General features: G+C 44.8%; 1 protein-coding gene across 1 annotated transcript in view; it reads left to right on the top strand.

Moving 5' to 3' along the window:
* The window catches only part of LOC124802398, a 183,154-nt gene that overhangs the window by 139,120 nt on the left and 30,304 nt on the right, over positions 1-13,730 (top strand). Inside the window, exon 2 of the mRNA XM_047263152.1 lies at positions 6,448-6,659. Within this exon, the coding sequence (XP_047119108.1) occupies positions 6,448-6,659 (212 nt within the window). The remainder of the gene's footprint in view (positions 1-6,447; positions 6,660-13,730) is intronic.

Below are 13,730 nucleotides of genomic sequence, written 5' to 3'. Positions count from 1 at the left end.
TTGTTGGACGACCATTTTCCACCTGAATGGGTTGGAAGGGACGGTTACTTGGCAAACGCAGTCCCCCGATCTGCCACCACTTCGTTCTCCAAGGTTTCCTCAAAGACAAAGTACACAGGTAGGAGATAACAAACAAAGAAGAGTTCGTTGTATAGATTCACACGGCGATAGTGGCGACACGCCAGGAGAGAGATGCTATGATGTAGAGAGAGATCAGGTGACGTTCTGAAGGCTGTAATCGTGCGAGAGGGGTAAATTTCTAGGGTCTACTCCGGTTGGACTAAGACTAGTCGAGTACATTACATATATAAATGTAATTATTAAAGGAATTAAATGAATAAAATAAAGTGAATAACATGAGAAATGTGTTGAAATTGGTGTACAAAGCAAAAACTGACTTCCAGTTTTCAGGTTAAATATGTATCTCCAAAGTAGTGTCCAGTACTGAAAATGATATTAAAATTTTTTGGTTGCAAATAACGTCGTTTATCATCTCCTCAAGGGCTGACGTTACCTTAGATTACATTCTGTGAACGATGGTTGTCGAGGAAGTAAGTACTGATCCGCAGCTAAATGGAAAGTGAAAATCGGAAATGTTTCGTTTGCAATAGTTAGTTACACCTTACAGCTACTTTTCTACATAATCAGGGCTCCAACATAGATATACACACATCAAAAAAGTTTTGCATCACCCAAGTTCCCAGAACTCCTGAAGATTAACGTTGACTGTGGATGCAGTATCACAGACAAGATGCCTTTGACTGTTCAGAGATGTTACTAAATCCGCCCAAAGATGTAAACAACCATGCATGTGCAGCGCCTATTAGACGAAGGGGATACACGGCTCGAGTTGTCTGTAGTTCAACCATGCCTAGACGGTCAGTACCACGATTCGATCGCGTCCACATTGTTATTTTGTGCCAGGAAACGCTGTCAACAAGGGAAGTGTTCAGGTGTCTCGAAGTGAACCAAAGCGACGTTGTTCGGACATGGAGGAGATGCAGAGAGACAGGAAATGTCGATGACATGCTTCACTTAGGCTGCCGAAGGGCTACCACTGCAGTGGATGACCGCTACCTACGGATTATGGCTCGGAGGAACTCATAATGCTTTTCGTGCAGCCACAGGACGTCGTGTTACGACTCAAACTGTGCACAATAGGCTGCAGGATGCAGCCCACGGCGAGGCACAGCTTTGCAACCACTACACCTTGCAGCGCGGTACAGATCGGCCCAGCAACATGCCTAATGTACAGCTCAGGATTGGCATCACGTTCGCTTCACCGATGGGTGTCGCATATGTCTTCAACCAGACATTCGTCGGATGCGTGTTTAGAGGTAATCCAGTTAGGCTGAACGTCTTAGACACACCGTCCAGCGAGTGCAGCAAGGTAGTGGTTCCCTGCTGTTTTGCGGTGGAATTATGTGGGGTGGACGTACGCCGCTGGTGGTCATGGAAGACGCCGTAACAGTTGTACGATACGTGAATGCCATCCTCCGACCGATGATGCAACCGTATCGGCAACATATTCGCGAGGCATTCTTCTTCTTGGACGACAGTTCGCGCCCCCATCGTGCACATCTTATGAATGACTTCCTTCAGGATAACGATAACGCTCGACTAGAGTAGCCAGAATGTTCTCCAGACAAGAACCCTATCGACCATGCCTGTGGTAGATCGAAAAGGGCTGTTTATGGGCAGCGTGAGCCACCAACCACTCTGAGGGATCTACGCCGAATCGCGGTGAGGAGTGGGACAATCTGGACCGGCAGTGCGTTGATGAACCTGAGAATAGTATGCGACGACGAATACAGACGTGCATTAGTGCAAGAAGTACCGGTGTGTACAGCAGTCTGGACCACCACCTCTGAAGGTCTCGCTGTATGATGATACAACATGAAATGTGCGGTTTTCATGAGCAATAAAAAGGACGGAAATGATGTTTATGTTGATCTCTATTCCTATTCTCTGTACGGGTTCTGGATCTCTCGGAACCCAGTGATGCAAAACGTTTTTTGATTTTTGTGTATCGTAGCGTTGTACCAACTTCCTAATACCGTCGTCATGGTAGCCGCATGCTATTTCCGCCATGCCTCTGCGCTGGTCTGCAGCGTGTTGCCCCTGTCAAAATGTTGTCTTCATAGCCAGCGGTTCATGTGATCAGAGGCGAAAATCAGAGGAAGCCATGTCTGTGCTGTATGGTGACTGATCGAACACTCCCCATCGAAAACGCTGCAGAAGCGTCTACATGGACCCTGCTGTGTGTGGCCGAAAATTATCATGAAGAAGGAAATGCGTCACAGCTACTTTATGTTGGATTGCATGTAATTAGGCAAACCTCTCAGCATATTTATGCGCTCAGTGTACGTTCAGAACTGCACAGTCAATGAAACGCGATAGACGGGCTTGCTAGACACACTTTCCAACACATCTGTGCAAAGGTTCATCGGATTTTGCCTGTTGATTCCATTAGCGACTGGTGGGAACTTAATTTCTGGACACCCCTCTTATAATCATTTGGACATCTCTTATGGAACAATCACCTTTACTTCGTTAGGCGATAGTGGATCTTCTATCCCGTGACCACTTATCTCATTATCAATGATTTGTTAATATGTGTGATGAGAGAAATGTTTGTATGATCTTTCTAAATGACACATTTTCGAACTGTCATCTTCCTGTTAGGTATCAATGACGTATATAAAACTAGCTCCTGACAGACAACGCGATAGCACGTCATTACGTACTACCTAATGATGACTTCTGCATTTGCCGTCGAAATACGACGTGTGACCAAAAAGTAGCGAGTATTGTTTAATTACCAGGGCTTCATCCATAAGATTTTCATTTTTTTATTGTTGTATTTTTGCATTTTCAGCTGTTTTCAATATTTAGTTTATTGTTGACAATTGGAAAGGTTATACGTGTTTTCGAGTGCTCGGAGAAGTTTTACCTTCTAAAAAGATTGACCAAAAATCTGTATTAAATTTTGTTGGAGTAATGGAATGAAATGCCGCACCACATTCGAAATGTTGACTGTGTCTTTTGTAGAATCTACTATGAGTCAGACAAGAGTTTATGAGTGAGATAAACGTTCTAGACGGGAGTGAGGAGACGTCGAAGTGGACGACCGCGCTGCACGCCCTAGCACTCCAATTACTGTCGACAGTGTGGAAGCAGTAAAGAAAGTGGTTGTGGAAAATCGCCGAATTACCACTAGAGAGATTGCTAGTGATTTCGGCACATCCTTCAGCTCATGGCAAGGAATTTGTTTCGATATCTTGGGCGTGATACGTGTAGTACAAAAGTTTGTTTCGAAATTGTTGAATTTCGACCACAAACGATATCGCTTGGACATCGCACAGTGGCATCACGATAATGCTCTCACTCACACCTCAACGATTGTTCGTGATATTTTGGCAAAAAGCAGAACACTCGTACGGCTTCGGCCACCGTTTCCGCCGGACATGGCCCCCTGCGTGTTCTTTCTATTTCTGAAGTTGAAGACCACACATGTGATAGAATCAGAATCGCTGGAGGAGCTGAACACGGTAACAAAAGTGGGTTCCAGAAATGCTTCCCGTATTGGGAAAAGTGCTAGCACAAGTGTGTTATATCTGAGGGGGACTGCTATGAAGGGGAGGAAGTTGCCGTTGATAAGTGAATAGAGATTTTTTTAAGATAAACGAAAATTGGAGCTACTTTCTCATCACACCTCGTGTCTTTGAATTTTGATATAGGAGAAAGTTTGTTTCTAGAAGCCAGCCATGTAGGACTTGAGTCCCAAGCGATCTAGATACTTCCAATCAGTTTGCTAATTTTACGTAAGGTCATGGATTTTTTTCGCTAGTTGCGTGGGCACACCAATCGAGCAGGCTTGAGTGGTTGTAAACCTCTTGTGGCCTGCCTCCTCTCACTTTTCTCTTTTTCTCGTTTTGCTCTTTTCATTAATGTGTCTCAGTGGCGGGTAGGCCGAGAATAGTTATTGCTGTAAATGAAACCGGTAATGAGACCTCTGGTTTTTATTCTTGATAAATCAACTGGTGTTGGGACATTGCTTGCTCGTCTGTCCTTCTTGTGTGAGTGATCAGGGACTGGGCGAGGGGCACCTGTACTGGGTGTGGCAGGAAAACGTGAGGTGAGACCTGGCTGTCTTTTCTGAGAAGACGAGGGAGAATGGACAATAGTGTGAGATGGCTCCAGTGTGGACGACCTGCTACGGTTCTTGCCGTTGTATTAGGAATGAAGCGACGCCAAGTGCGACTTTATAGAAAAATTGTTAAAAGTTTCATTTATGTCTGCCGTCTGCGCTTGGCTTGGCAGACGCCAGGTATTAGTATTGTTTATAGATGTTCTAGGAATCTGAGGTTTGAAGTCAGGGACGCACCACACCCCGACGCCTAGCGTACGAGTGACATCTTGTTGGCTTTTTGGCGGCGGTTTTCACAACTGCTTTCGCGCTCCCGCGAAATGCAGGAAGTTGACTGGGCAGCTCAAGAATACGTGATTTGACATCATAGAGCCCCACTGAAAATTGTGGGAAACGGCTAAAAAGGGTTGAAAAACAACTCGGTGGGATTTTTCGAAGTCCACTGGAGACAGATGACTGTGCAAGTTCCCATGCGTCCTTGTAAGATGGACACTTTTGAGTAAGGTGGGGCGTGGAGCACTAGTTTTCAGTGACAGTTTGCTGTGCACTAGATGGGAAGTCTCCTCTGGACCTCCAAGAAAAACAGGTGTATTGACAGTGCCTCCTCCTGGTGATACTCTTGCACAGACGTAGGAGTAAGACCCTCTCGGTGATCCAGGAAGAAGTTTAGATCATTTCCGGAATTTATATCATTGGGTTCTATCTGTGGTCAGCGAACATCAGAGAGCGCAGAAGTACAGATGTCAGCGGGTGCACCATCCGACTGCTCTTAGTTGTCTACACACTATCTGATGTCTCGGTGGAAAATTATTTTCAGCACCGGCGTAATAGGAAACTGAAATTCTTCTCTGACGTCCCCAGCTGCGTATGCTCTCGTTTTGGCGCCACAGTACACGCCCTTTTCCGTGTGGATTTTTCACAGAGTTCTCATTTCCGATCGCCATTTTGTAGCACAGTCAGGGTCTCCCATTATCTCTGTCGATTGACCCACTCACAATAGGTTAATTTGTTCAGTATTTCGGAGTAGGTACGGCGTAAGAAAACGGGTTAACTACTTATTGTAGAAACGATTATTATGTACTCATGTACTGTTAAAGTACTGTTCAGTGAATCGTATATTTACATGTTTATTAGATGAAATAAAATTCTTTGTGATACTTAATATCTCACTTAGTAGTCAGATGATAAATTTGATTATCCTGCCCACTTTTATAATTTTTTCCCATAGAGATTGATTATTAACTTCATCAAATTATACGGTGTGTGCAACTGTTTTTACTACACGCCCACAGGGTCGTTGTATTAATACTTTTGCCGCCCGTGGTGGCCGAGCGGCTCTAGGCGCTACAGTCTGGAACCGCAAGACCGCTACGGTCGGAGGTTCGAATCCTGCCGCAGGCATGGGTGTGTGTGATGTCTATAAGTTAGTTAGGTTTAAGTAGTTCTAAGTTCTAGGGGACTGATGATCATAGATGTTAAGTCCCATAGTGCTCAGAGCCATTTGAACCATTTGCTATTAGTGTTCAGTATAGGATTACACAGCCAACAGATTGCACATTACTGGTAGGTACACTGATATAGGTTTCGACACCTGCTAGGGGTGTGTCTTCATCGCAATGAAATTATGATAAATCGTAAAATCACATTGCTAAAATGCAATGGTTAGAATCTAGATCAGCTCTCCTCTACATTCTGACCCTAGCTTTTTAGAAATGTAATTTTGCGATTTATCATAATTTCATTCTGATGAAGACATCCCGAGTAGGTGTCGAAACTTAGGTCAATGTACATACCAGTTATGTGCAATCAGTTGGCCTTGTTTCAACTAGTATACAGTTGCTGAGTAACAACTACGTTTAAAACTGTAAAATCTGCGTTCATTTCTCTATTGTGCATAAGATAAAGTGATGGTTAAAGGGCAGGTAGGGGGGCGGGAGGTTAACTATGTGAGCAGCTCTCATGCAAATTCAGTTAAATACAAGTGTTACATACACTCCTCCATCCCAGCACAACACATGATTGCCATCGAACAATCTGTCGCACCGCAGAAAGACACGGAGAGGAGTTTATTCATTCAGAGGCCTTGTCAAAGTGGACTGTAAACAACACCTGTCGTTTCGTTACACACTGCCATCCTTGCATCATTACACAGGCGGGTAGACCGTTAATGGCCACCCTCCTATAGTGCGCACGCAGCGCGCGCTCAGCAGTTATCGGGCCCCCTGCCCCCCTGCCCCCTCTGCCCCCCTCATTAGTGGTGGAGGCATTAATGCAGCGAGCGCCCGTGTGTTGCACAGCGGCGGCGGCGGGCGCGCTGCAGCTGCGCCGCCTGAGCGTGCCGCAGTACAAGGTGCGCGGCGACATGGCTCTGCTGCAGTGCCTGTACGACCTGGAGGACGACGCGCTCTACTCCGTCAAGTGGTACAAGGACGACGAGGAGTTCTACCGATACGTGCCGCGATCACACCCGCCGCAGCACAGCTACAAGATCGACGGCGTCAAGGTCGACGTAAGTACCCTGTCTTTTACACTACGTAGATTCCTTCTTGATAGTTAAAAAAATGGAAGATTCACCTAAAATTCCCGGAAAAGTGTCTAGCCGTTCTCAAGAAGACCCCTCACAAACCATGGCACTCGCCATCGTGCGATGCTTTGTCTGCCTCAACTCTACAGATCGGAGGGGTGACAACTTATACAGTCCATCATATCCGAGGCTGATACAGAAGTTTCTTTATGGGGGAGGGGGCAGAGATTGTAGTGGTGACCGTGCCCCTGTACGCATTGAGAGATTAATTTCAAAATAAACTCTCTCTGTCCCCCCTCCTCTCTCTATCTCTGTCTCTCTTTTTCTCTCTCCCCTCTCCCTCCCTCTCTCGCCCTCAACCCTTTCCTCCCTCTGGGGAACACCACAGCAGAAACACCCATTCTATACCTACATCTACATCCATACTCCGCAAGCCACCTGACGGGGTGTGGCGGAGGGTACTTTCACTACCTCTATCGGTTCTCCCTTCTATTCCGGTCTCGTATTGTTCGTGGTGTAATGGAATATATAATGGAATGTAGTCGAATTAGGTCGGGCGATGCTGAGGGAATTAGATTAGAAAATGAGACACTTAAAGCAGTAAAGGAGTTTTGCTATTTGTGGAGCAAAATAACTGATGATGGTCGAAGAAGAGAGGACATCAAATGTAGACAGGCAATGGTAAGGAAAGCGTTTCTGAAGAAGAGAAATTCGTTAACATCGAGTATAGATTTAAGGGTGAGGAAGTCATTTCCGAAAGTATTTGTATGGAGCGTAGCCATGTACGGAAGTGAAACATGGGCGATAACTAGTTTGGACAAGAAGAGTATAGAAGCTTTCGAAATGGGGTGCTACAGAAGAATGCTGAAGATTAGATGGGTAGATCATATAACTAATGAGGAGGTACTGAATAGGATTGGGGAGAAGAGAAGTTTGTGGCACAACTTGATTAGAAGAAGGGATCGGTTGGTAGGACATGTTCTGAGGCATCAAGGGATCACTAATTTAGTATTGGAGGGCAGCGTGGAGGGTATAAATCGTAGAGGGAGACCAAGAGAAGAACACACTAAACAGATTCAGCAGGATGTAGGTTGCAGTAGGTACTGGGAGATGAAGAAGCATGCACAGGATAGAGTAACATGGAGAGCTGTATCAAAACAGTCTCTGGACTGAAGACCACAACAACAACAACAACATTGTTCGTGGAAAGAAAGATTGTCGGTATGCCTCAGTGTGGGCTCTAATCTCTTTGACTTTATCCTCATGGTCTCTTCGCAAGATATACGTGGGAGGGAGCAATATACTGCTTGACTCCTCGGCGAAGGTATGTTCTCGAAACTTCAACAAAAGCTACTGAGCGTCTCTCCTGCAAAGTCTTCCACTTGAGTTTATCCATCATCTTCGTAACGCTTTCGTGATTACTCAATCATCCTGTAAAGAAGCGCGCTGCAATCCGTTGGATCTTCTCTATCTCAAAAAATGGAAGATACGCCTAAAACTCCTGGAAAAATTTGTACCCGTTCTGAAGAAGACCCCTCACAAACCGTGGAGCTCGCCATGGTGCGATGCCTTGTCTGCCTCAATTGTACACATCTACATCCATACTCCGCAAGCCACCTGACGGTGTGTAGCAGAGGGTACTTTCAGTACCTCTATCGAATCTCCCTTCTATTCCAGTTTCGTATTATTCGTGGTAAGGTATGCCTCTGTGTGGGCTCCAATCTCTCTGACTGTATCCTCGTGGTCTCTTCGCGAGATGTACGTGGGAGGGAGCAATATACTGCTTGACTCCTCGGCGAAGGTATGTTCTCGAAACTTCAACAAAAGTCCGTACCGAGCTACTGAGCGTCTCTCCTGAGAAGTATTCCCCTTGAGTTTATCTATCATCTCCGTAACGCTTTCGCGATTACTAAATGATCCTGTAAAGAAGCGAACTGCTCTCCGTTGGATCTTCTCTATCTCCTCCATCAACCCTATCTGGTACGGATCGCACACTGGTGAGCAGTATTCAAGCAGTGGGCGAACAAGTGTACTGTAACCTACTTCCTTTGTTTTCTGATTGCATTTTCTTGGAATTCTTCCAGTGAATCTCAGTCTGGCATCTCCTTTACCGACGATCAACTTTATATGATCATTCCATTTTAAATCACTCCTAATATCTACTCCCAGACAATTTATGGAATTAACTGCTTCCAATTGCTAACTGGCTACATTTTAGCTAAATGATAAAGGATCTTTCTTTCTATGTACTCGCAGCACATCACACTTGCCTACATTGGGATTCAATTGCCATTCCCTGCAACATGCGTCAATTACCATCAGAGGTAAGTCATCTCTGTCTCACACCATCAATCAGCCACTTTCTCCATGTCCTTTACAGCAGCAGGGACCTGTCTCTCGAATGACCTCCTTCATATACATCAGAGATCTGACAGTTAATGACACATCCAATAAAACGACAGTAACGTGCGCATTCGTTCCTGTACATGCTCGTTATCCTGTTACAACTACAATTATCGTCTTAAAAAGAGCTGCATCCAAAAGGTTAGGACGGATTACGATCATTGCTGGCAAGCAGGCAGGTTACACATACGAAATGGTTACACATTCAGTTTTGAAGGATTGCGAAAGAAGACCAACATCACTCGCGACCTGGAGCATTTTCTCAGCATGCAATGGCCCCAGTCCTGTGACGATGGCCTCCCGTCGGCTAGACCGTTCGCCGGGTGCAAATCTTTCGATTTGACGCCACTTCGGGAACTTGCGCGTCAATGGGGATGAAATGATGATAATTAGGACAACACAATACCCAGTCCCTGAGCGGAGAAAATCTTCGACCCAGCCGGGAATCGAACCCGGGCCATTAGGACTGACTTTCTGTAGTGCCGACCACTCAGTTACCGGGGGTGGACATGGCCGCAGTATGCTCATATCTATAAGGACGGTTCTAAATGTGAAGCGGATGTGGGATACGCCTTCTTTAGCCCTTCTAGTGGTTTCTGCCAAATGCTTGCAATTCCACTTGAACCTTGTCTCTACAAGACGGAGCTAATGGCCATCAGGGAACCTACTCATTATGGTACCAGACATTCAGGTTCGTCCTGATACTTACAGACTCTCAAAGTGTCCTGCTGAAATTACAGCATCCCGCGTTTTATAAACAGACCAACAGACGTATTCTGGAGGTCTTGGCAGCCACGAGAGATGCGCAGACCTTTAGCATTCTCGTCTAATTACTCCGGATTAGACATAATGCCATTCTTGATAATGAAACTGTTGACCGCCTTGGCAAGAGGAGTATTACAGAAGGCCCATTACGCCCAACAACAGACCCTTACAGACCGGCCGCTGTGACTGAGCGGTTCTAGGCGCTTCAGTCTGGAACCACGCGACCGCTACGGTCGCATGTTAGAAACCTGCCTCGGGCGTGGATGTGTGTGATGTTCTCAGGTTAGTTAGGTTTAAGTAGTTCTAAGTTGTAGGGGACTGATGACTTCAAGATGTTAAGTCCCATAGTGCTCAGAGTCATTTTGTGAAGTCCCTTATAAGGATTTCATATCGACGATACGATAGGCTGTTTATTACTCTCGGAACTGTAAATGGCATGTCCCTCAGCACTCTACGGGCAGCCATATAACCGATCATCTCTTTTCCACCATGTTTCAAAAATGTCTCTGAGCACTATGAGACTCAACTGCTGTGGTCATTATTCCCCTAGAACTTAGAACTACTTAAACCTAACTAACCTAAGGACATCACACACACCCATGCCCGAGGCAGGGTTCGAACCTGCGACCGTAGCAGCATCGCGGCTCCGGACTGGAGCGCCTAGAACCGCACGGCCACCGCGGCCGGCCACCATGTTTCGCCTCGGTGCAACTTCGTAGACGTCATCTGACTTCTATCATTCGAAAAAGGCCAGGACATGCGTGTTACCCCGTGCACCTGTGTCGGTTGAATATTATCACACCAGGACACTGCGATAAAGACACAACGGGAGTAGCGGATCAGAACCACATCGTATTGGCATCTTCCAGGTACATGACTGCACGATCAGACTTGAATAAGAAGTTGGTTGCGAGAGTTTATCCCTCCCCACAAATACTGTTTTGAGACATATAACTTGCATTTCTCATATTGTTGTATGGTGTTACTTGCAATTTTGTACTTCAGCTATTGTTGTACTTATTGAATGTTATACGGTGTTTTCCCCTTTCTTGTTTTGTCTTTTAGCATAAGTGCATATGCATTTTTGTCATTATGTTGATGTATCTTGCTGTTTGTAATTCTGCTCCAATGTCACTGTCATCACTGGCACCGGCTGTCTGGTGTTTATATAACTGCACTTTTAATTTACTTTAAGAGTCTGTGAGTATGCTAACTTTGTGTGTGTTGTTATTAGCGTAAGTTAGTTTAAGGTAGTTTAAGTAGTGTGTAAGTCTAGGGATCGATGACCTCAGAAATTTGGTCCCTTAGGAAGTCACACACATTTGAACACACACATTTTAATCTCTACCTCCAGTCACAACAGAAGTAGGACTCATCACTAAAGATTACCTGCTGCCAGTCTCCAGGGCCTCACTTCCGTAGTTGCCAATGACAGGTGAGTCGAACGCAGCGATGCACTGGTGTCAGTGGCCGACATTGTAACGGTTGGCGTGCGACGAGCCCTGGGTTAATCAATGAACTTCTAATGGTATTATCACTTAAGCGCTGTTGTATAGAAGGGAGGAGAGTGCACTGGATGGCCCCTGTCGTTACCGTTGTATCTGTTCGCGTTTGGCGCACGATCAGTCGGCCGACCCTCCTTTTGAGGTGTGTCGGACGTCCAGATCCTACATGTCATGCATGCTAGTCATCCTGTATCCACTGCCGACAGCCACAGAGAATGATGGTGTCTGTGCTACCAATGAGGTGCGCATTACGACAACAGGCCGCTCAGCCTCAAAAATGATTCTAATGGCCCTGAGCACTATGGGACTTAATATCTGAAGCGCATAGAACCGCTCGGCCACAACGGCCGGCCACTCAGCCTCACAAGGTTGCACGACGTAACCCTTATTGTATACGAGTAGCCGTGCAACCCAGTGTCCAGCTAGTCGTCTGGCCACAGTGATTACCCACGGGATGGTCAAGTGAAGCTGTATCAAGCAATGAGCATGACATTACGGCCTCACCCATTTTCTGTGCTTGCAGAAGTATTAATTGGTACAGCTGATGGTGTGCAACATACCCATCCAACTTGCAGTGGATTGGTCGGGTCCTTTTGGGTGCAGTTCCTTTTATGATGATCAGTGTAAATATCTTTCATTCCAGTCCGATCCTCCTCATTTCCCAGAATTCTGATTTGGCTTTGTTTATTTAAATTTCTTTCCCTCGTAGCTCGCTATTACAGCAAGTACCACTGTTACACATGTATACATTTACTTTGTGTTATTGTTGTTATGACTAATATTATTACTAGCTTCATCTGTTTTGTTCTGCTGTTACAACATATTTGTTCCTAGTCAGTACTGTTATTCACTAATAATTTTTATGCTATTACTACCATTTTATTATACCTCATTGTGTTAAAATTATTGACAATTCTTGAGCAACTTTGAGTAAAACTAATGCGGTGTGATTGAAAGTCTGTACAGACTTATGAGATAAGGGTGAATAAGTAAATAAAAAGTAAAAAGTGCCATCATGAAACAAGGCCAAATTAACATATGGTACCAGTAGACAGCTAACAACCCTTACATTACTTTTAGGGGCAATAGTCTGGATGACTGACTGATCTGTTCCCGTAAGCTTAATGAAATAAGACGCTTACCGCTTACGAAGCTTTAATGCATATTCGAATTACAGATTCCGAGTTATGTTGTAGGTAGTCTTCACATTCATATCGAACTACTGCACTTCGAATTTCGTCAGCATGGCTTGACTTATGTTAAAACGCATCTTGCGGCGGCAAGGTAATTTTTCTGTGATCTTGGGGGCACAGAGACGGGTGCTGGTGGTGGTGGAGGGTGGGACACGGGAGAGAGCTTTTATATCATGTTAGCCAACATAGCCTTGCTGCAAACGACTGAAAGCAAGTAGAAACTACAGCCGTCCAAATTCCCTAGGACGTGCAAGATGATCAGGGCGCTTCCTTGAGTAGAGTGTTCTTAGACTTCTTCTTTTTCATTTTATGTATTAGGTAGATTGATTGTTACGATAACAATTTCTTGCACAGTCTTCCTACAGTTCTGCTTGCAGTGTTTTTATAATTTGCAGCCCTTACCGGGTACATTTCTTCACCCATCGGTCTACTTGTTCCTTCCATTATCTCCCATTTTTCTAAATATTTCCTTATATCTTCATTTCTTTGTAGATCTTCCCTTGTACATCCTTCTACCCTTCCTATAAATCTCATTTCTTGAGCCTGTATGCTACATTCTTGATGTCCTGTTGTTGCCCATGCTTCACGGGTTGGTACTGTTATTTTTTTAAGAAACTTCAGCCTGGGTTTCCTTTCGTGGCTTTATTCTGCAAACTTTTTACGATGGTTTCACATGCTGAAGTAAATTTGTTTCATTTTGTTCCACGTCATGGTTATATTCGTATGCGTTTTCGCAACCTAGACATTTAAAATGCTTTACTTGCTCCAAGATTTTATTATTCAAGACTATTTTAGACCTTACTGGTACTCTGCTCTGAAATGCCATCACTTTCGTTTTTTCTACTGACAACGCTACATTGTAATCTGAGGATATTTGCTGAAACTTTAGACTCCTATCTGATAGTCACCTTCATTCCCTGTAATCATAATTTAGTAATCTGCATATAAAATGGCGTTTAGTATAGTGTCATGATCTATAAGAGCTCTATTTATGTTCAACGTTAAGGGTGGTCCATTGATCGTGACCGAGCCAAATATCTCCGAGATAAGCGTCAAACGAAAAAACTATAAAGAACGAAACTTGTCTAGCTTGAAGGGGGAGACCAGATGACGCTATGTTTGGCCCTCTAGATGGCATTGCCATAGATCAAACGGATAACAACAGCGTTTTCTTAAATAGGCACCCCCAT

Source organism: Schistocerca piceifrons, chromosome 1 (assembly GCF_021461385.2).
Source record: "Schistocerca piceifrons isolate TAMUIC-IGC-003096 chromosome 1, iqSchPice1.1, whole genome shotgun sequence".
NCBI classification, from domain to species: domain Eukaryota; kingdom Metazoa; phylum Arthropoda; class Insecta; order Orthoptera; family Acrididae; genus Schistocerca; species Schistocerca piceifrons.
This window is presented reverse-complemented; position numbering and strand designations above follow the sequence as displayed.